The sequence below is a fragment of the Erinaceus europaeus genome, chromosome 15, assembly GCF_950295315.1.
Source record: "Erinaceus europaeus chromosome 15, mEriEur2.1, whole genome shotgun sequence".
NCBI lineage: Eukaryota > Metazoa > Chordata > Mammalia > Eulipotyphla > Erinaceidae > Erinaceus > Erinaceus europaeus.
The window spans coordinates 12,083,584-12,105,277 of NC_080176.1; the positions used below are offsets into that span (position 1 = coordinate 12,083,584).

Sequence of the window (21,694 nt, forward strand, 5' to 3'; positions counted from 1 at the left end):
GCTGTGTGTGAGGGACGAGTTATGGGCAGGGGGTCAGCTCCAAATGCTGAAAGTGGGGCTAATGCTGGGAGGTGACACTGTGGCATCTGGCTGCAGGGGGAGATAATAGTATGGAAGGGAACTAGGGTGGAAGCAAGGGGTCCCCTTAGGTGGTCAAAAACACCCTCCTGACATGGTGGCTGGAACTGGGGTGCCAGGGAAGTGGCAAGACTGAGCACTTGAAAGGCAGGGAAAGGTTGGGAGTGGCCTCTGGGGAGACTTGGACAAGTCCCTGGCCAGAGTGAGTGGACCCGTGGGCTGGTTTGTGCACCTGGGTGAATACTGAAATCCTGAATGTGTGGTGGTTACTGACTCCACAGTAAGGAGCTGCCAGTCCTCCAAATGCAGAAGGCCTAGAAGAGGGGACTCAGAGGACTTCTTTTTTCAGATTGACATTTTGGAAATTGTTGTCAATGCCAGGATCTCTGTGCTCCCGCCCACCAGAAATAGCTTTGGCTCCTTAAAAAGCCCTGGGGTGACACTGAAGAGGCAGTCACCATTTGTCCTGCAAGATTTATCTTCCTTTCTTTTAAAATATATATATACTGTACTTATTATTGAGTAGGTAGATACAGAGAGAAATCAAGAGGAAGTGGGGAGACAGAGACAGAAAGACACACCTGTGAAGCTTTTCCTCTGCAGACTGGGACCAAGGACTTGAACCTGGGTCCTTACACATTGTATTCTAGTAAGGCGTGCCACTGCCCAGACCCTGGCTTCTAAAGATTTGACTCACTGACGAACTCCTTGATGTCTACCCTGCCTTGAGAGCGAGGTTCAAGTCTGGAGTTTGAAAGCCCAAGACCCACAGCTTCCTCGCAGCTGCATGTTTTCTCATCTCGAAGGCAACCTGCATTTCTAGAGGGGTTGGAGGAGAAACCATTCTGGTTGCTGTTTAAAATGTGCTGCCAAAGCCTCACACATGTGCTGTCCCACAGCTAAGCAGCACCCTCAGGCCATGTTTTCTTTATTTGAGAGAGAGAGAGAGAGAGAGAGAGAGAGAGAGAGAGAGAAGGAGAAGCAAGACAGGAGGGACAGGGGACCGGGTTGTGGCACGCTGAGTTAAGCATACATAGGATGAAGCACAGGGACCGACATACCCCAGTCTGAGCCTCCCCACCTGCAGGGGGGTTGCTTCATAAGTGGTCTTTCTCTCTCCTTCTCTATCATCCCATCCCCTCTCAATTTCTCTCTGCCATATCCAAAAAAAAAAAAGCAAAGAAATGGCTGCAGGAGCGGTGGATTTGTAGTATAGGCACCAAGCTCCAGCAATAACCCTGGAGGCAAAGAGAAAGAGAGGGCAGGGGGAGGAGGAACACCACAACACCGGCCTGCCACTCATACAGTGACTCCAGTGCTGTCTATGGTGCTCGCAGATGGTGCCAGGGCTTGAACCCAGAGCCTTGTGTACAGCTTTAACCCAGAAGGCTTGTCCACCTGTGTGATTCCATCATTCTCCATCACCACCCATCCCCCCACTTCCACTTCCCCTGACTCTGAGGTAGGGGAGGTTCCTTGGACCCCAAATGGGAGCTCTCCAGCCCCCACTCTCCTTTCTTTTTACCCTCCCTCCTCCCCACCTCCACCACCTACCACCCTGTCTCACTGCTTCCCAGCAGAGCAGCCTTCAGACAGAAGCAGACGTGTTCTAAGGTGATTAGCTGGGAACACAGAGTACAGTTGGAAACGCACTGTGCAAACAAATGCCTGTTTGACTTATCTCCACTCTTCTGTGGGTATTAGGCTTCCTTTTGATTAGTGTTTAGTTTTTGGTAATAAACATGGCACCAGAGTCACTGGGTGAGCATGAGGATTAAATGTGAGAAGTAGGGAGCGCAAAGCACTCTGGGGCACCGGAGCATTCCCATGCTGTCAGCCTGTCTCACTCTTGTTTACAGAGTAATGTTTGCACAAGGGGGAGACCAACTGCAGGGAGGCTGGAGGCTATGCACTGGAGAAGGGGGGAGAGGTGGTGGCAGAAGTCCTTTCTTTCCCCATCCCCTTTTTCCCCATCCTTTGCGGTCCATCGCTTATCTTATCGTCAATGCACCCAACAGGCCCTGTGTACGCCTGGCATACACAGCACCAATCCAGTCATACCTCAGCACCAATCATGGAGAGGCACATGGGTGGGAAATCACAGTAAAAAAAATAAGTAAATAAATACTCACAGCAGGCTTGCTTTCCCATGACTGGCCAGAGGAGAAGGAACCCGCTCCTTGTTCTCACTCCAAGGTAAGTTCTGCTTCACACCTCAGCAGGCTTCCTCCTGTTTTGGAGGAATGCGGGGACCTGGGTCCCCTACCCCTGACCCTCTGAATTTGCTGAGGGTTGTTTCTGGAAACATTCAGAACCAGCAAGGGGTTGATGCCCTGTTTCTTCCAAGTGTTCTTAAGGCCTCTCTGTGTCCGGTCAGCCATGACCCCCCAGTTTCCATCAAGCTGTCTTAGACCTAAAGATGGTTCTCTACCCACACCTGGACGCTCCCAACAGGAGAAGCTTCTCCTCAGGTGGGCATCTCTAAGAGCTGCCAGTCCTTGCTGTCGCTCAGAGCCTGTTCACCAGAACTTTTCCAGAGACAGAGATCTCTGTCTCCATCTGAGGTCTTTCAGAGGCTATAAGAGGCCACCCAGTGGTCTGCCTATTTAAGGACAGAGCTCTCCAGAAGAGGAAATGTTATTCCTTTGAGCATGAGCAGGCTCTCCATAACAGCTCCTGACTTCTGCCCCCTGTCCTTGAATGTATCCATTTCTTCATCTCTTACACCTTGACTGAAGTCCCCTGCATGCCACGTGCTGTGCTGGAGGGGTCAGCATGCCCCCAACCCCAGAAGATGCTTCACAGCCCTGCAGGTCAGTGCTTGATGCTCAGGACCAAGGCAGGGTGGATGCCCCTTTCGTCTGTAGGTTCTGACGGTGCTGTGGCCCTTCCCTCTGCCTGGAGGACCCCTTGGCCTCAGAGCCTCAAGGACTTTGTGCAGTGCCAGCCAGCTGGGAGCTGGCTTTTGGCTTTCCTCTTGGCAAACTGCAACTCCTATAACCCCATCTTCTCTCCGCAAGTCATGCCTGCTTTGAAACAATGCAGCCCGGGGGTCTGGGATGTGGCTCTCAGGGCAAAGTGCGTGCCTCACCGTACGTACCTCAGGCCCGGGGTTTGACCTCCAGCGCACATGGGAGCACCATGGACAGCACCGATGGAGCTCCTGGCAGGGTGCAGCAGGGCTATGGTGTCTTTTCCTTTCTCTCTCTCTAACAATAGGAGGATAAAACAATTAGGTTGGGAGGCAGCTCAGTGGCATTCCAATTGCATGAGGCTCTAGGTTTGTTCCTTGGAACTGGGAAAAAAAAGCAGGGGGGGGGAGAAAGAGTAAGAGAGAGAGAGAGAGAGATGGAGAGGAAGAGAAAAAGAGGAGACCAGGTAGCGACACAGCAGGTAAAGTGCACAGTAACCAGGTTTAAGGACCACGGTTCAAGGCCCCAGTCCCCACCTAGGGGGAAGCTTCATGAGCAGAGAAGCAGTGCTGCAGGTCTCTCTCTCCTCTCTAGATCCCTCTTGCCTCTCAATTTCTCTGTCTCTATCAAAGAGAAAAAAAGAAAGGAAAGATGGTTCCTGGAGCAGGGGATTTGCTGTGCAGACACTGAGCCACAGCAGTAATGTTGGTGGATGCTGCACCTGGTTGAGCGCACACATTACAGTGCAGAAGGGCCCAGGTTCAAGCCTCTGGCCACCACCTACAGAGGAGAAGCTTCATGATCGGTGAAACAGGGCTGCAGATGTCTCTCTGTCTCTCTTTTTCAGCTTTTTAAATTTCTTTATTGGGGGATTAATGGTTTACAGTTGACAGTAAAATACAATAGTTTGTACATGCATAACATTTCCCATTCTTCCACATAACAGTTCAACCCCCACTAGGTCCTTCTCTGTCTGTCTCTCTTTCTATCTCCTCCCTCAACTTCTGTCTCTATCCCAAATAAATATTTAACAAGAAGGCATATACTTAATATATGTATTGTATTGTATTAATTGTATTACATTATATTATATCATTGTGAAATAAAAAAGAAACAAGGCAGCCTTCCACTAAGGTGTCAGAGGTCCATTCCTGAGAACACAGGTGTGGGGACTTAAGCAAATTACCTCCCAGGTGGTGCTGGCACAGAGGAGGGACTCAGTCAATATTTCTGGGGTAAACATGCTCTTGAGTCTCAGCTTCCTCCTCTGTGAAGTGGGGGTACAGATACTTCCTTCCCTGGAGGGAGGCTCAGAGTCTTAAAAGAGCTGAGGGACCCTGAGCCTTAGCACAGCCCTGGTGCTGTTGGGACGTGAGGCTTGCCGTCCCCTGGCCCTCACTGTATATGCATTCCCCACCCCCCAGCTGCACGCAGAGTCCACACACTGCAGAGTGACCGTGTATCTCACTTCCAGAAATGATGGCCGCCTCCTGTGCCCTGTGGCTGGCCGTGGCCTCCTGTGTCCTGAGCCTGGTGTCCACACAGCAGCAAGGTGCGTGCTCTGTCTGCCTGCCTGGTGTCCTTGGGGCCCGGCCCTGCCTGGGAGTGAGCGCAGGAAGGGACTTGGGACCTTGACAGAGAAGTCAAGGGGAGCAGAATGAGAGACTGTAATCAATCACAGTCCCTCCATGAGCCAACCTGGAAACTCCCCCTGGAAGGACAATGGGAGTGAGTTAACACAAGGCCCTGTGCCCGGGATGTGGGAGGGAAGCCCAGATATATGAGGATGTGAATCACCCAGGAGCTCTTGTTTTCTTGTGAGTGCCTTCTTCCTCTGCATTCCTTCTGCATTTAGTGATATTTCTGTGATTCTTCTAAAAAATCAAAGGGTTGGGCATCTTAGAAGTTTGGAGGAGGGGTTCTCAGGCTCAACACCAGGCCAAAAGTATCCTAGAACTTGTGGCTGGGGCTCCAGGAAAGAGCTAGAGAAGGACTCCACTTACGATTGAGAAATTACAACAGAGCAAGAGGAGTTAAGCCAAGAACAGCAAGTGTGGAGACTGCACATAAACAAGGCAGGAGCATCTCTTTTGCTAAATGTCCCCCTGGTTCACCACCCAAGTGCTCACTCAACAAATCAGGACTAGGTGAGCTGGGCTGGCCACACAGCCTAGTGGTTCTCATGCTATCATGAGAACTCTCATGCCTGAGGCTCTTGAGGTCCCAGGTTCAATTCCCTATACCACCATAAGCCAGAGCTGAGTGGTGCTCTGGCCCTCTCTCATTAAAAATAAATAAAATATTTTTAAAAGTACAGAAGAGGTGACCTTGAATGGAAACAGAATAATATTTTTAAAGAAAATATGTATTTATTTATTATTGGATAAAGACAGAGAAGTTTAGAGGGGAGGGGGAGATAGAGAAGGATAGAAACAGAGAGACACCTGCAGCCCTTCTTCACCACTCATGAAGCTTTCCCCCTGCAAGTGAGGACCAGGGGGTAGAACCTGGGTCCTTATGTTCTGTAATGTAAGTGCTAAGCCAGGTTCATCATTGCCTGGGCCCCAGAATAATCTTCATAATTAAATTGCATCTGATTTTACTTCCCCAAACCAGGGACCTGTTTCCCAATATGGGGTGCCTAACCGATTCATATAGCCTTTCAAAGACCACTCCTACATACAGATCTCGTGTGGATTAAGAACATTTCTGGCACTTTACACTTGGGCTGTCATGGGCATTGTTCCTGGGGAAGAAAATCTCATAAAGGAGTCCGGGAAGAGAACACATTAAGTAAATAACAGTCTGGGGAGACAGGTGTGGCAAACAGCGTGCCCCCAGGGCGTGGGAATGGGTGCTGACCGGAACCAGTGGCTCACAGCTGCTGATCTGCTGATGCGTCTCAGGGACCTGAACCACCTGTCAAGGTCACCCAGCCAGCAGGTACAGAGTTGCATCTAAAGCCAGACTGACCAGCCTGGGGCCCCCTCACCTCTCTGCTCATCACACATCTGGGTCCCTGCATCTATTTTTAAAAACTGCACAAGAGATCAGCAGTGGGCTGGGGAGTGGGGAGAGCATATTGGTTATACAAAGTCTTTCATACCTAAGGTTCCAAAGTGTCTAATGCCTAAGGCTCCAAAGTCCCAGGTTCAATCGTCTGTACCACCATAAGCCAGAGCTGAGCTGTGCTCTGGTAATAAGTAAATAAGGTCAACAGTAGGAGGTAGTCCTATGTGACCTGTGGTTCTCCTTCAGGTCCTATGTGACAAGTGGTTCTGTTCTCCAGGGAGACATCTAGCAGTGCTGCAAGCATCTAGTCCAGAGATACCTCTAATCATCCTGCAATGCACAGGACAGTCCCCACAAACCAGTGCCAATGGTGCTGAGGCCAAGAAATTTTACACTGTATATACCTACTGCTAACAGAAAAGTAAAAAGTCACTTTTTTATTTTGTTTGTTTACTTCTTATTTATTATTTTTTGCAGGGCTAGGACCTCACTGTCCCAGGATGTTTTTTTTACTCAGATAGAGACATAGAGGTAGAGAGAGGGAGATACCCTACAACACCAGAGTTTCTTCTGGTGGCATAACATAAACCAGGGCCACAGACAAAGCAAGGCATGCATCCTACCTAGTGAGCTCTCTCTGCTGCCCCTCTCAAATCATTTTAATTTTTAGCTATTTGGTTTTTTGTTTTAGCAGATCACAGCTTGGCTCTGGCTTCTGGTGGTGCCAGGGATTGAACCTGGGATCTCAGAGCCTCAGGCATGAGAGGTTTTTTTTTGCATTACCACTGTGCTCTCTCCCAGCCCCTAACTTTTATTTTCAGCACATGCATAGAAGAGATCTGAATACTATATAGCAAATGTCTTTCTGGGCAGGGAGTCGTCTTACTATAGCTTTCACTCCTACTCTTGTTTCTTTTACTGCTCTTTAAGGATTCTCTGCTGGGCGTGTAGACCCTTAGAATGAAGACACAGCTATTGCTTAAATGGAATCAAGTGTGTAGAGGCACAGAGAAACTATACCCTGGGGCCCTGGGGTTGTGCTGGGTAGAGACCCTGCCTTATCTCTCTCTGTGTAGAAGACCCCACAAAGGAACTGGGCGGGACACACCCAGTTGAGAGCACATGCTCTCATGTGCAAGGATCTGGTTTCAAGCCCCCAGTCCCTACAAGCAGAGGGGAAGCCTCACAAGTGGCGAGGCATGGCTGCAGATGTCTCCCTTTCTCTTTCCCTCTCTCTCCCCCCCTCTTGATTTCTCCCTGTCTCTGTCTAATAAATAATATTTTTTTTAAAGACTGCACAGCGACTTCATTGATAATCTGGCCCTGAGGTGATGTGTTTAAATGCCGGATCCTGAACTTCTGGACCTATTTGGTCCCCAGCATGTCCCACACAGGAGTGTGTTGAGAGGATGAAAGTCTCACAGGTTCTGGGGTCCCTCAGTAACCCCAAGCCCATGGTTGCTTTCCAGATTACAGAAATCCCTTGGATATCAGTTCCTCCGGGCTGGACTTGGACCCCTGCCAGAATTACGTCTCCCTGGACGAACCTTCCAGAAGCTCAGAGAACCAAGCAGTGGACTCTGGTGCAAGGTGTGACAGTAACTTGAGTGGCTGGTACCGCTTTGTGGGAGATGGAGGAGTCAAGATGGCTGACACCTGCGTCCCGGTGAAGCGCTGCCAGACAGAGGCACCCATGTGGCTGAATGGGACCCACCCAACCGTGGAGGAGGGCGTCGTCAGCCTCAGGGCCTGCGCACACTGGAGTGGCAACTGCTGCCTCTGGAAGCAGCAGATCCAGGTGAAGGCCTGTCCTGGTGGCTACTATGTGTACCAGCTGAATGGCACCCCTGCGTGCACTCTGAGGTACTGCACAGGTGAGCCAGGGCTGCCCAGTGAAGTGCCCAGGGCTGGGCAGAGTGGGTGGGGCTGACCAGGGGGTTTGAAGCAGGCATCCCCATTCCCCTTCCACCCACCCAGCTCCTGCCTGCTATTGCTCAGCTGGGAATAGCATCAAGGCAGGGGTGGGGTGGAGTGGGCGGTGGCACACCTGGTTAAGCACACATAGTACAAAATGCAAGGACCATGCAAGGATCCAGGGTTGAGCCCCCCAGCTCCCCACCTGCAGGCGGGGGAAGGATACTTTACAAACAGTGAATTACGTCTGCAGGTGTCTTTCTTTCTTCCTCTCTATCTCCCCCTCCTCTCTCAGTGTCTCTCTATCCTATCCAATAAAATAGAAAAAAATGGCCACCAGGAGCAGTGGATTTGTAGTGTCGGCACCGAGCCCCAGCAATAACTCCAGAGGCAAAAAAAAGTGTCAAGGGTTACTGCGTCTTTCTACATTTCAAATATAGCCAGAAAGTCTGACTCAAGGGTAGACTTTCTCCTGAGAAATCTATCTTGATATATATACCTGTGTGTCATGCGTGCTATACTACTAAGAACTCAGGGGTTAGGATATAGCTCATCAGGTAGAGTGAGTGTCCATCATATCATGTGTGAGGCCCTGGATTCTAGCCCTGACAAACATGGGGGCACCATGAACAGCACTAAGGGAGATCAATCCATGGATGGTGGAATGGCGTTGTAGTGTCTCTCCTCTCTGTTTGTCTGTCTGTCTGTATGTATGTCTGTCTTTCTCTCTCAATATATAAGATGTTTAGAAATTGGGCTGGAAGAAGGACAAATTCCTGTTGATCTCACTCACAGATGAGATCTAGGGAACAAAGCAAAGGGCAGTACAGGCTAAACCTCAGTGGACTGGGTTCTATGGATGCAGATTTGGGGACAGGGAAATGGGGGAGGAGGGAGGAGCACCAAGGGGAGGCTGGGCCCAAGTCCCTGTGGTGAAACAGGACAATGGTTTGGTGGAGAATGAGATCTACTGGCATCTGTCCTGGGGAAGGGTATCCACTGACATCAACAACCCTGCCAATCAACATTCCCTCAGCCAAGTGACACTAGTGTTGAAACAAATTGGGAAGTTACAGCATCCATGTCCAGCAGAGAAGCAATTACAAAAGTCAGAACTCCCACCTTTCGTCTTTCACAAAGGATTTTGGTCCATACTCCCAGTGGGGGGAAAATTCTAGGTCCAGATGACCAGAGGGCTCTGAACTCCAATTCCACCAGGACCCAGAGATAGAAGAGGAAAAAAGGAGAGACATTCAGAAGTAGTAGCAGGGTTTAATGTAGAAGGGAAGGCAGGACCATAGGAAAAAAAAATGGATGTGTATGTAATAGTCAACCCATATCTGTGACCTTGGGAGGACGGCTGCAGTTTCCCATAGAGGGAATGGGGACACAGAGCTCTGGTGGTGGGAACGGTGTGGAATTATAGCCCTGTTATCTCATAGTTTTGTAAATCAATAATAAATCACTAATAAAAATGAAAATTAATTTTAAAAAATGGGCAACTAGAACAGGGTGATGCATGTGTGAGGCCCATGTTTCATTCCTTGGTGCCCCTTTGGGAAAAGTGAAACAATGCCAGGCTTATTTGGATTTAGGATCCACCTCTTCAAGTTTTTTTTCACGTGAAAAAGTGGGTAATGTCGACAGTCACAGCTGATGCATGAAGCTTACACAGTCCTTGCTTCTGTTGTAGGCATTGAAGGGCGTTAACTCCTTCAATCTTCCCACCAACTCCAGTAAAAACTAGATTTTATTTAATTATCCTAGATTTGGGGTAGGGTAGGAAGTCACACAGAGAGGTCACACTCTCCTGCTGTCCCAGAGGTGAGATTTGTGGATCTGTGACTGGAACTCAGGTGCTCTGGCTTCATATGAGTAAACACTAGGCCAGCCTGTCTCATGTAGTTCCCGTGAGACCTGAACCAAGTCATGCAGGCCAAGTACTCAGCACAGGATCTGCCATGAGAGAAGCTTTAAGATGACAGCTCCGAGCTCTTCAATTGGCTGGGCTGGGAGTCAGAAGATCTGAGCTTGAGACTTGATCCTTCACTCTACCAAGTCACAGAGCCCTGGGTGTTACAAGGACAGGTTGGCCTTGGTGGCCTGAGGTGGGCCCTGCTCAGCATCCTGACTCTCTTGTTCTGTGCTTCCACCCTGGAGACGCCTCCACCGCACAGAAAAAGTGTGAGCAGGACTGCCGCCCGGAGGAGGAGTGCACACTTCAGAACGGTGTCTGGGGCTGCTTCTGCAGACAGGATCTCAACAGCACCGGTAAGCACTTAGGCCAGCACAGGGGACCCCCACTGACTGGGAGGAGACCCTGGTGGGCTGATAGGAGGAAGGGGCCTTCAAAGAGAGGACAACACATGGGCCAGGGTCTGTGAGGCTGGAAACGAGGCCAGGGAATGTGGGTTCTCACAGCAGGTGCAAAGATGGGTGGGCGGGGATGGAACAGGCTTGCAGGTCAGCCACTGGACCACAGTCTCCGGAAGTGGCTCTGGCCTGGGGCGGGGGGGGGGGGCGCTGCACTCAGAAGAGACTAAGGTCCTGAGAACCAGCATTAAACATCTTCAGGGCAGGCTCTTATGCCAGTCCTGGATTTGCCACAAGGTAGCTCTGGCATCTGCAATAGGGCACTCATCCTCTCTGAACCTTAATACAGGCATGAACAAATGAGTGAGTGAAAGAATGAATCGATGGATTTTGCTGGGAGAATACATAACACCCCACCATGAGTATCACTTAGGGATGCAGGACAGAGACCCCAAAGTGAAATGGACATGACCCCTTCCCCACACTTGCACACTGGGTGCCTGGTAATCTTGGACTAGAGGCTTCTCTGCCGGCATCACCTTCTGCAAACACAGATCTGTATTCCACCCAGATCCCAGGGCCCTTCTACTCCGCCCACGCTCCCAGTGGGACCAGAGACTTTTCCAGAAAGGCTGGGAGAGTGGCTTTGCCTTCTGCAGCCAGATCCCCACCAGTTCCACCAACTCCCCTCTCACCTTTCTAGGTGTCGACGATTTGCAGCCTCGTCTGGACTGTGGGGACCGTGAGATCAAGGTGTCCCTGGACCGGTGTCACCTGAGCAGCCTCGGATTTGGGGATGAGGTCAGTGCCTACCTGCAGGACCGGAACTGCAGCAGCATCATGCAAAGAGAGGACAGGAACTGGATGTCCGTGATCAGCCCCGTTCAGGCTGCTGCTTGTGGGAACATTCTGGAGGTAAGAGGACTGACACCTTTGCTGCCAGAAACTAGGAGCAAGGATGGTAGGATCCATCTCTGAGCTCTGTGACTTTGGGCAAGTTTCTTTGACTCTGGGCTTCTGGGTGGGGGGAGGTAAGATTACACCCACAGTGGTCTGTGCAGAATCTAGAAATCTTAGGTTCAGGCTCAGTCGGTGTGAGCTGTACTCAGAGCAGTTCAGCTCAGAATGATGAGGGTCCTGCCACTTCCCAAGGGTCAATTATTTATCTCTAGATTGATTGATTGATTTTATGAGAGGGAGAGGCCTGGGTTCTGCTCCAGTGTAGGGGGATGCTGAAGCTCAACTGTGGGGTCCCGCACATTCAAGTGCTGACTCTACCCACTGAGCTACCCCTCACCCAGATGCCTACGTTTAAAAATAATAGTATTTCATGCCAGGGATGGAACCCTAATCTCTATACATGCAAGGCACAAGTTTCACTGCTGAGCTATCTCCCTGGCCCCTGTTGTTCTATTGAGAGTTTCTCACTGTCTCATTGCAAGCAAGTCTCAGAGCCACTGGGGAGGAGCCCCCATCAACCTCCTTGAGATCAGAAGTCAGGGAAGGCAGTGGGGTCGACAACATAGACCATGGAGTCACATAGATCTTAGTATCAGTTACACACACACACATACACACCATGTTTGTTTGTTTGTTTGTTTTTTATGTGCCAAAGAGAAACGAAACTCATGCCATCTACAAAAACACCGTCTCCTTGGTCAATGACTTCATTATCAGAGACACCATCCTCAAGGTCAGCTTCCAGTGTGCCTACCCACTGGACATGAAAGTCAGCCTCCAAACTGCCCTACAGCCCATCGTAAGGTAGGCCACTGCCCCTTACCCTTTGACCCATAACCCCGACATCAGTCACGCGACTTCAGGCCTAGGTCTCGGTGCCCACATGGTGCTACCTGCCTCCTTTCGGAGCTCTCCATGCACTGATGGTTCACCCCACAAATACTAGTTGATCACATATTAATGTGCAGCATGAACCAGGCAGATGTAGGCTGTGTTGTGGGTATTAAAGATTATTATTAAGAAGCAATGCAGCAACACGCAGCAGTGTTAATTAAATGTGCTAAGGACCCAAACTGGATGGCAATGCCATTTATCTTGAGGAAGAAAGGCATTAAACTGCTAATTACATCAATAATTATTTCCAAGGAAGAGGAATGCAGTGCAGGCAAAGCAGGGGGAGTTATGAGGTCAGGGAACAAAGGCCACTGACCTAATCTTGGTGGAGGGGGCCAGGAAGGCTTCCCAGCAGACTTGGGGTTGAAGCTGAGATCAGTTTTGATTGGATAAAACAGCAGCCCCAAATCACCAGAAATAGAACCAAAGAATAGTGTGGATAGAATTCCTTTTGAGATGGGGCTTTTGTCTGTCTTGTTCCCTGCTCCATCACTCTGTAGTGGGGGGGGGGGGGGGGCAAATGAAGCCCTTAGCATTCCTCAGCTTGCCAGGGGATGCTCTGTGGCTGTCAGAAATCCAGGGTGCCCTTCTTATCTCCCCATTGCCTTGTGGGTTCACCAAATGGCATGAATATGAATATACATCTTCAATTTCTGAGGCCAGGTGGTGGTGCACCTGGTTGAACACACACATTACAGTGTGCAAGGACCCAGATTCAAGCTCCTAGTTTCCACCTGCAGGGGGAAAGCTTCACAAGTGAAGTGGGGCTGCAGGTATCTCTCTGTCTCTTCCTTCCTCTGCTTTCTCCTCCCCTCTCAATTTCTGTTTCTATCCAATAACAAATAAATATGTAATCAAAAGTCATTAATTTTTTTCAAGTTCTGTGCTTTTTCTTTCCCCTTTATTTATTTTTTTAATTTCTTTATTGGGGAATTAATGTTTTACATTTGACAGTAAATATAATAGTTTGTACATGCATAACATTTCCCAGTTTTCCATATAACAATACAACCCCCACTAGGTCCTCTGTCATCCTTTTTGGATCTGTATTCTCTCCCACCCCCACCCCAGAGTCTTTTAGTTTGGTACAATGTGCCAATTCCAGTTCAGGTTCTACTTGTGTTTTCTCTTCTGATCTTGTTTTTCAACTTCTGCCTAGGAGTGACGTCATCCCATATTCATCCTTCTGTCTCTGACTTATTTCACTTAACATGAATTTTTCAAGTCCCATCCAAGATCAGCTGAAAATGGTGAAGTAACCATTTTTTAATAGCTGAGTAGTATTCCATTGTGTATATATCCCGCAACTTGCTCAGCCACTTATCTGTTGTTGGACACCTGGGTTGCTTCCAGGTTTTGGCTATTACAAATTGTGCTGCTAAGAACATATGTGTACACAGATTTTTTTTTTATCTCCCTTACTTTATTGTGGTAGAGTCCAGCTTTCATAGGAATAACCAAATAAAGCCACTCATCTGGTTAATACTTTCCTGCTGAAGATTGTGGGAAAGAGACCCACAGAACTGACTCCAAGCCTCACACTCCAGGGGAGAGGACAGAGGCATGCACTTCTGGTTGCCCTTCAAGTGAAGGAAGGAGCTAGTGAGGTCTGTCAGGTCCAGCACCTAGAAGACAATAAATGCTCAGCTTAAGCAAACGACTGAATTGTTTGCTTAGGGATCAGATACATGCCTCTGCTTTTATAGCCTCACCTAAGTGCAATGCTTGTTTTCTTTGTCCTGATTGAAACCTGATGTTCCCTCTCTTGATTTGCCTTTTCTCAGTTCACTGAACGTCAGTTTGAGTGGGCAGGGAGAGTTCACTGTCAGGATGGCCCTCTTCCAGGACCAGAACTACACGTCTCCTTATGAAGGCGATGAAGCCGTCCTGTTGTCTGTTAAGTCCATGCTCTATGTGGGCGCCATCTTGGAGAGAGGGGACACGTCCCAGTTCAAGCTGCTCTTGCGGAATTGCTATGCCACACCCACCAAGGATAAGAAAGACCCCGTGAAGTATTTCATCATCAGAAATAGGTAACTGAGCATTCTGGGAGTTCTCGTTTAGCTCTACCTGAGGTTTGAGAGGAAAATGATCACCTCATCTCTGCCTAGAAGCTTGTCTCAACTGGCTTTCCTCTTTGGAAAAAAAAAATTGGTGTTATATATGATGACCCTTTACCCAGGGAAGATCAGTCCTAAAACTCCAGCCTAAAGTATCCATGCACTGTGGGCATTGTGAAGAGATCTCAGTGGGTTTCCATTTTCTTTTCATTTCAATATTTTTTATAACTTTGGCAAGTGTCTCATAGCTTGAAAATAGGGGGTGATTAATGATAGCCCATGATTGCTAATGCTGACTCTGATTAATATGGAATCAGCTTGAATGTCATTAACTGGCAGTGAAACCAAGGGTTTAGATGATGATCTAAAAGGTAATACGAGGACTGCGAAGCATTGCAGAGCTTAGCTGTAGTGCCTAGCACCGTGCTAAGCTTGGACATGGATTAGCTTCTTCAATGCTCATGTCGGCTCTAGGAGGGTTGTGAAGATTGCCCATGTCTGTCTCCACTTGAGCGATAAGAAAATAGAGATGCAGTCAGTTGAAGTAACCTGTCAGTGATCACTTCACAAAGTGCATCAGGTTGGAATTTGAAACCAGTTTCTCTCACTCCAGAGGATGTGCCCCCCTGCTGCCTCCCAAACTTAAACCATATGTCTTTTAAAAAATATATTTTTAATTAATTTTATGTATTGAATAGAGGCCGAGGGAACTCAAGATAGAGAGGGAGAGAGATGCAGAGGCGCTTGCACCACTGTTTCACTGCTTGTGAAGCTTCCCTTCTGCAAGTGGGGAGCAGGAGCTTGAACTTGGGTCCTTGTGCACTGTAACAAGTGCACTCAAGTGGGTACACCACTGCCCAGCCCTGAATCTTAACTTCCTTCCAGCCCTGAATCTGGAGGAAGCCCTGAGGCTCAGAAGAAGTCCAGGCTACCAGGCTGGAGGGAAGTTAAGAGGACTTTATTCTCTCTGGTGACTTCTTTAAAATTAGAGGTGCAGCCAAGGGTCTCAGGACCCCTGATTGTTGCAGATATTAGACTGTTGTCCTCTCTCCTCCCAGCTGCCCAAATCAGAATGATGCCACCATCTATGTGGCAGAGAATGGGGTGTCCTCAGAAAGCCGGTTCTCGGTTCAGATGTTCATGTTTGCTGGGAATTATGACCTGGTTTATCTGCACTGTGAGGTTCACCTGTGCGATTCCACCAGTGAACAATGCCAGCCGGTGAGTATCTCTTGGGACTGAGTGATTCCAAGCTTGACATGGGTTTTAACATCTGATAGACTCTTTATAGACCTTAGTTGGATTTAAGAATAACTGTAAAGAAGGAGACGAATAAGGAAAGAAAAAGGCTGGATGGATGAAGAGATAGAAAAATGGAAGGTGGGTGGGAGAATGAACAGGATGGAAGAAGGAAAGATGAATGAGTAGATTTTAGTCTTCCTTAAAAAAAAATCTATTTTCCGACAATCACTATGTCCCCAGAAGCAAAGCAAATACATTAGCATGTCTACTACTAATTTTTTTTGGGGGGGTGGCCACAAGACACATTTAAATGATTTTATTAGCAACTATCTTGTCTTGTGTTTTCTCTCTGTTAGTAACTGCACTAAATGTCCTTATGTCTTACTTGCTTAATTCTCACAATAATCCTTGCAGCAGATTCTTTCAGCAATCTCAGTGGACAGATGAGGAAACAGAAGCATATAGAAGTCCCCTGCAGGAGGACCACACAGCTAGACAATATTAGGGCTGGAATCAGGTCTGAAGGCAGTGCGACTCCAGTGTCCATCTGGCACTGCTTGACAATGGCTGCCATTTGTTGGCTGGTTATTTTGTGTTTTGGTGTCACAGGCATACCTAGTGTTGTTAACTTTCAAAAGTTGAAGTTATTCCCTCTCTCTCTCTCTCTCTCTCTCTCTCTGCCTCCAGTGTCCTCCCTGCAGGTAGGGATCGGGGACTTGAACTTTGTACTATGTGCACTTAACCAGATGCACTACCACCTGGCCCTGGAAGTCATTCTTTAACAGAAATATAGGGGTGAAATTAGTTCCAAATTAGATAGCTAAAAGAGAGAGAGAGATGAGATTCAAATGCAGGTGCCTCAGGGGAGTTTGGCATGACATGGAACTTTCTAGAAGGTGATAACCACAGCATCAGAGCTAGAGTCCTCTGGGGAGTAGTTCCCATTCTTAGGGGCTTTGACATTTGACATGAGAATTCTCCATCCTCACAGTCCTGCTCACAAAATCGGCTCCGCAGTCAAGTGACAGCTCTCAATCCAGCCAGGGTTCTGGATTTGGGACCCATCACCCGCAGAGGTAAGTAGCTGAGATCTGGGGACAAAGCCAGCTGAGCCAGGCACTGCCAGCTGACCACAGGTGCCTGGGCCACCACCCCAACAGCCTCGGGCCTCTCTTGCCTCTCAGCGCAGCCTCTTCTGGTGAACCTGTTTCTGTGAGCTGCTGTGGGAAACAGTAGCAGCTGCGTTTACTGCTTGTGCTGGGCCTCCTGTGAGACAGGCCAGGCCAAGCTCTCAGAACCCACCAGTTCACTTCCACCTCCCCGGGCTGCACTCCACTTACAGCTGAAAAGATGAAGCTTCAAAGGGATGAAGTGCCTTGCCTGAGGCCCACAGCTCCCACACGACTGGAGTTAGGATTAGCTGGCTCTCACTCCAAGTCCAAGCCTTTCTCGTTTTTCCTTCTACTCCCACATCCTCATAACTCAGTATCTCTAAGATGAAATCCAGATTCTAACCCAATGTGGTTTTCTGGCCCCTGGCTGTCTCGCACAAATCCAGCGGCAGCATTCTAGAACATGCATTCAGGGAGACTGAAAATTACTTTGGTTTCACTTCTCGCCAAAGTTAGGGAATTCAGAAATTCAGACGGCATTGTTTTGTTGTCCTACAGAAATGAAGATGTGGTAACATTTATTTATCAGTAATATTAGTAATTCTTTTATAGTTGCTAGAAATTAGTAATCATAGCAAAAATATTGATGATAATTTGTGCCTGGCCCTGTGCTAAGCACATGAATGTGAATTATCACAGCAGTGCCCTCCAGGGGCTCAGGAGGTCAGTGCCTCATCAAGATGGGTAAACTGAAGCTGTCCCATGATGAAGGCTCTGCCTTGAGTTGCCCGAGTTGAGCCTCAGGTGGCCAAAGGGTAGCTGGGAGGTTAGAAACTTGCAATTTAAAATCCACCATCATTCCCCAGCCTCCCCTCCCCCCAGAGTCCTTCCCCTCTGGAGGGCCCAGGCTGTGGGGGTGAGGGTGTTTTGCAGAAAACAGAAATTTTACACATGTACCAACAATTTTATTTACTATTGACTATAAACCATTAACCCCACTAATAATTTTTTAAGTACCAGCTAGGTAGTCGGTACCCCAGTGTGGGGCATCACTGGCTGTGGTGATGGGATGAGAGGATTTGTAGCAACCACCGGAGCTCAACTGAGAGGACACTAACCTTCTTCTTCCGTCCCCAGGTGCCTCGGCCCTTGGCGTCATGAGCAGAACCCCCAGCACTGCAGGTTGGTCACTTTCTCTTGCCCTGAACTCTCCCTCCTGACTCTCCCCTCCCTCTTTTTAACTCAGGACTCACTCATTCAGACCCCAATAATGCCAGGCATTAATGTGGGCAAAGCCATCCAGATGCTCACAGCCTAGCAGGTGAGTCAGATGTTTGAGGAGCAGCTACTATGTGCCAGGCCTGTTCTGGATTCCAAAGGTAGAGCAGTCAGGTGTTCTGAAGGTAGACAAGTCAGGCTCCTTCCACCACGGAGCTTATGTTCTTTTTTAAAAAATTTATTTGGTACTCTTTTTATTTATCAGATTGAAACAACTAGAAATTGAGAGGGAAAGGGGAGATAGAGAGGGGGGGAGAGAGAGAGAGAGAGAGAGAGAGAGAGAGAGAGAGAGAGAGAGAGACCTGCATCCCTGCTTCACTATGCGCTAAGTATTCCCCCTACAAGTGGGGACTGGGGGCTTGAACCCAGATCCTTGCACATTGTAACATGTGTGCTCAATCAGGTGCACCACCACCTGGCCCCTGGAGTTCATATTCCAGCTGGGAAACAGACAATAAAATGTTCAAGTTGTTTAGAAATACTGGGTTGATGGGGAAGTAATGACATATTTTTTCTGTTTTTTGGTGCAAAAATCTGTTGTGACTTTTCCGATAGCTCAATAAAAGAGAGAAGTGTGACAGACCACTTAGCAAAGATGGAAGCTTGTTTCTTTTGCATACAAATGAAAACCAAAAGCAGCTCATAGGGGAATACTATGCAGTCACCCAGAATTTGTTTCCTTCCAGCTCACTTCTCTACCATCTTCAGGTGTGAGCCCTCATCTTGATGGCCCAAGATGGCTGCCAGAGCTCAAACCTGGGCAACAGGATGGAGGACAGATGGTAGTCAAAGAGCTTTAAGTCACATTAAGTCCTTCCACCTCCACGTCATTGGCTAATGCCTAGTCACATGACTACACCTGATTGCACTAGTCAGTCATGTTAGCTGCTATGACAAACAGTCCCTGGTTTTTTTTGACGATAGTATATTTCCCCCTGACTCACCCAGGGGGAGGCAGTTCTGAGTCTAGCCATGACTGGGAACTCAGATTTCTGTCTTCTGGAAACTTCTGGCAATTCCAGTGTTCCCCCCATGTCCTGGTCTGGATCTTCTTCATCTGTCCCTAGAAGGTAGATATGGAGAATCATGTAGGAGGTTTTAAGTCATTTGTAATTGAAAAAAAATTAACTTTATTTTATTTGCTGTTACTGAGAAATTGAGAGGGAGGGAGAGTTAGAGAGGCAGAAAGATACCTGCAGCCCTACTTCACACCATTTGTGAAGCTTTCCCCCTATAGGAGGGGACGGGGTGGGGGGCTTGAACTTGGTTCCTTGTGCATGGTAATGCATGCACTTAACCAGGTGTACCACCACCCAGACCATTTATTTATTTATTTATTTATTTATTTATTTATTTATTCACAAAATAAAAATGAGGACCAAGGTGGGTCTCTAAAGCATCAAGTCATCTGGCCTGGATTTCTGTCAAGTTGCTGTGTTAGGAAATTCTGCCTTTTAAAATATATTTATTTATTAACTTATTATGAGAGACAGAAACAGAAACACAGAGAGACACACAGAGAGAGAGAGAGAGAGAATAAGAAAGAAAAGAAAGAGAGATGGAACCAGAGTTGTGGCTAGGTCTGTATACGGTGGTGCCAGGTATTGAACCTTCAGCCTCTAGGACCTCAGTCATGCAAGTGGCACCATAATGGGCTGAGCTAGCTCCCCAGTCCGAATGTTTTATGAACCAGACCTGGAAAGGGCAGATCAGACATCTCTCACACAGGCAATAAAAAACCCTGCTCCCAGTGCTCAGAGGGAAGGGAGAAACTGCCTGGTCACTGGATAGCTTTGCCCCAAACACAAGACCCTTGGTGCCACATTCCAGGGACTGCCACCCAGACCAGACAAAAAGGACACTCTGCCTTTGTTGCCACTGTACACAGGAGCCAGGGGCCCACCAGCTGAGTCCCAAAACTCTGTCTTTGTCGCCCCTGACACTCAGAATTCTTGCATTTCAGGCTTCATGGCAGCCTGGCCCAGCCTCCTCGTCCCAGTCCTCCTGGCTCAGCTGTTCTGAGAACTCCGTTGGCCACCTGGCCTGGACACCGGTGTGCCCCCCACTCCCTCTGGTGATGATGGCTTCTGGTTCTCCCTCTAGCTCCTCCAGATCACGAACAGGTTCTTCTCCCATGGACCCTTGAGAGTAAACTTTCTCAATGTCCTTGTGATCCCAGCCTTTCCCAGAGGTGTGGCATGTGTCTGTAACTCCAGGGGGATAACTGGTCTGGTGTTCTTGGGAGGAAGGAGGAAAAAAGGGGTGACTTCTCCCAACCACCCACTTATGACTAATGAGCTGAGCAGGTGCTTGCTTCTGCCTCACTCCCCCAACTGTGGTCTTGGCACTGGCTGTGGAAATGCACCAAAGAGCCATCTGCATAGACCCTGCCATGGGGAGGCTGGTCCCCACTGCTCCCCTGCCCCCATCACTCCATGGAACTGACACAGACTCCTTCCCCTGGGGCCCGAGAGCTTCTGGACCTGCCCCATGGGGGAGGGGAATGCAGACCTGCTGTCACCCCACATCTGATTGGAATAGAGGGGCACCTGCTCTGAGATTCAAGCAGGAAGATCCCAGAGGAAGAGGTCACAGGGGCCCTGCCAGTGGGCTGTGGCAGCAGAGCCTGGGGAGAACTCCTTAATGAATCCTCACAAAGCACCCCACAGCAAGGCACACATGAAGAAGCTTCTCCTCCCCACGGCTGCACAGAAAGCTGCTCCAAGCAGGCCTCACAGAGAATAACATAGGGTGAAGGAGGCAGGAAAAGGGGGGCAAAGCCTGTCTACCTGTCAAGAGAAGTCTTTCCAAAGTCTCCCCCTATTCAGAGCAGAGTTGGGTACAAGAAATAGAGCCCCACTCCTGGTAAAAGGGCAGCAAATGACAAGGACAAAGGGGCATGAAGTCTAAGGGCCAGAAGACACAAGCCGGACGCACAGGAAACCCCGCCGTGTCCAGTCTCCCCTCCACCCCATCACCTTGCCGAAGCCACACAGCCATCCCAGCTGCCTCTCTGTGGGCTTCTCGTCACGGTCCTTTCTCTCTGAAACTAGTTCTCCCTGCTTGTTCATCCTCGAGTCAATATCGACACTGTGGTTTCATGTCACTTCCGAATTTGGGGACAGCATCAAGTCAGCCATGGGGATCTAATCTCCCTGCTTGGGTCAGTGCATCGCCCGCTGCCAGGCCAGCGACCCACCCAGGGATGGTGAGGAGATGGGACAGGCAGGTCTGTAGTAAATGCCGGAGCTTCTAGGGCAGCTGTCCCCAGGGGCCACCACAGCAGAGGCTTCACTTAGCCCCGTGGGTTCTGTTTCCTGCACCATGAATAGCAGCTTCCTGAACATTTTCTGGTGAGAGGATGCAGAGCTGCTACACTCACAGAGAGGCAGGTGGGAAATGACGGTGGCTCTGGCATCTGCAAGTTCTGGCCTGGAAGGGCAATGGAGGAGCAAGGAGACAGCTGAGCTGCCCCTAGGGAGGCCGTATTCTCTGTCCTGAAAGAGCTTCCAGAAGCGGCTGGTGGAGGGCACAGAAAAGCAGAGGCAGTCAACTAAACAGGGACAGACAGACCAGCTGAGCTGACAGAAGCTGAAGGGTGATTACTCCTTTGTGTGTGTGTGTGTGTGTGTGTGTGTGTGTGTGTGTGTGTGTGTGTGTGTGTGTGTGTGTATGCATGTGTGTCTGGGAGCAGTGAGAGAACCCCAAGCCCATATGGGGCTGGGGAGACTAAGTGTAGAACTGAATGCCCAGAGGAGGCAAATGGCAATGAACAGCTTAGAAAGTTACAGAGAAGAACTTTCAGACACAAAAGGATTTTTTTTTTATTTGTTGTGTGGGATTCTGCCAAACCTTGGATTTCTGGGAACCCCATGTGAGGTGGGTCCTTCCCATGCTGACTTGAGCTGCAGAGAGACAC

The 21,694-nt window shown here is 48.9% G+C and overlaps 1 protein-coding gene across 2 annotated transcripts; it reads left to right on the plus strand.

The window, feature by feature from the left end:
• The first annotated feature begins 2,239 nt into the window (after nt 1–2,239).
• On the plus strand, nt 2,240–19,948 carry GP2 (glycoprotein 2). 2 transcript variants are annotated; one of them, XM_007516549.3, is made up of 11 exons: nt 2,240–2,274; nt 4,465–4,542; nt 7,472–7,876; nt 10,077–10,187; nt 10,933–11,144; nt 11,845–11,993; nt 13,868–14,116; nt 15,202–15,364; nt 16,377–16,461; nt 17,635–17,679; nt 19,739–19,948. In XM_007516549.3, exons 2-11 carry the CDS (start codon nt 4,467–4,469, stop codon nt 19,795–19,797), a joined length of 1,554 nt encoding a protein of 517 aa, XP_007516611.3. In that variant the 5' UTR covers nt 2,240–2,274; nt 4,465–4,466; the 3' UTR covers nt 19,798–19,948. The 2 variants fall into 2 exon arrangements, with proteins under 2 accessions (XP_007516611.3, XP_060028837.1); XM_060172854.1 differs by having other exon boundaries at nt 2,244–2,274; nt 4,415–4,542.
• Nucleotides 19,949–21,694: the final 1,746 nt, after the last annotated feature.

Excerpts from the sequence above, each read along its gene's own strand:
- GP2 (XM_007516549.3), top strand. The coding sequence starts at position 4,467 with ATGATGGCCGCCTCCTGTGCCCTGTGGCTGGCCGTGGCCTCCTGTGTC. Across the intron at positions 7,877-10,076 it reads CACTCTGAGGTACTGCACAG|ACGCCTCCACCGCACAGAAA; the intron begins GTGAGCCAGGGC and ends TCCACCCTGGAG. Across the intron at positions 11,145-11,844 it reads CTTGTGGGAACATTCTGGAG|AGAAACGAAACTCATGCCAT; the intron begins GTAAGAGGACTG and ends TATGTGCCAAAG.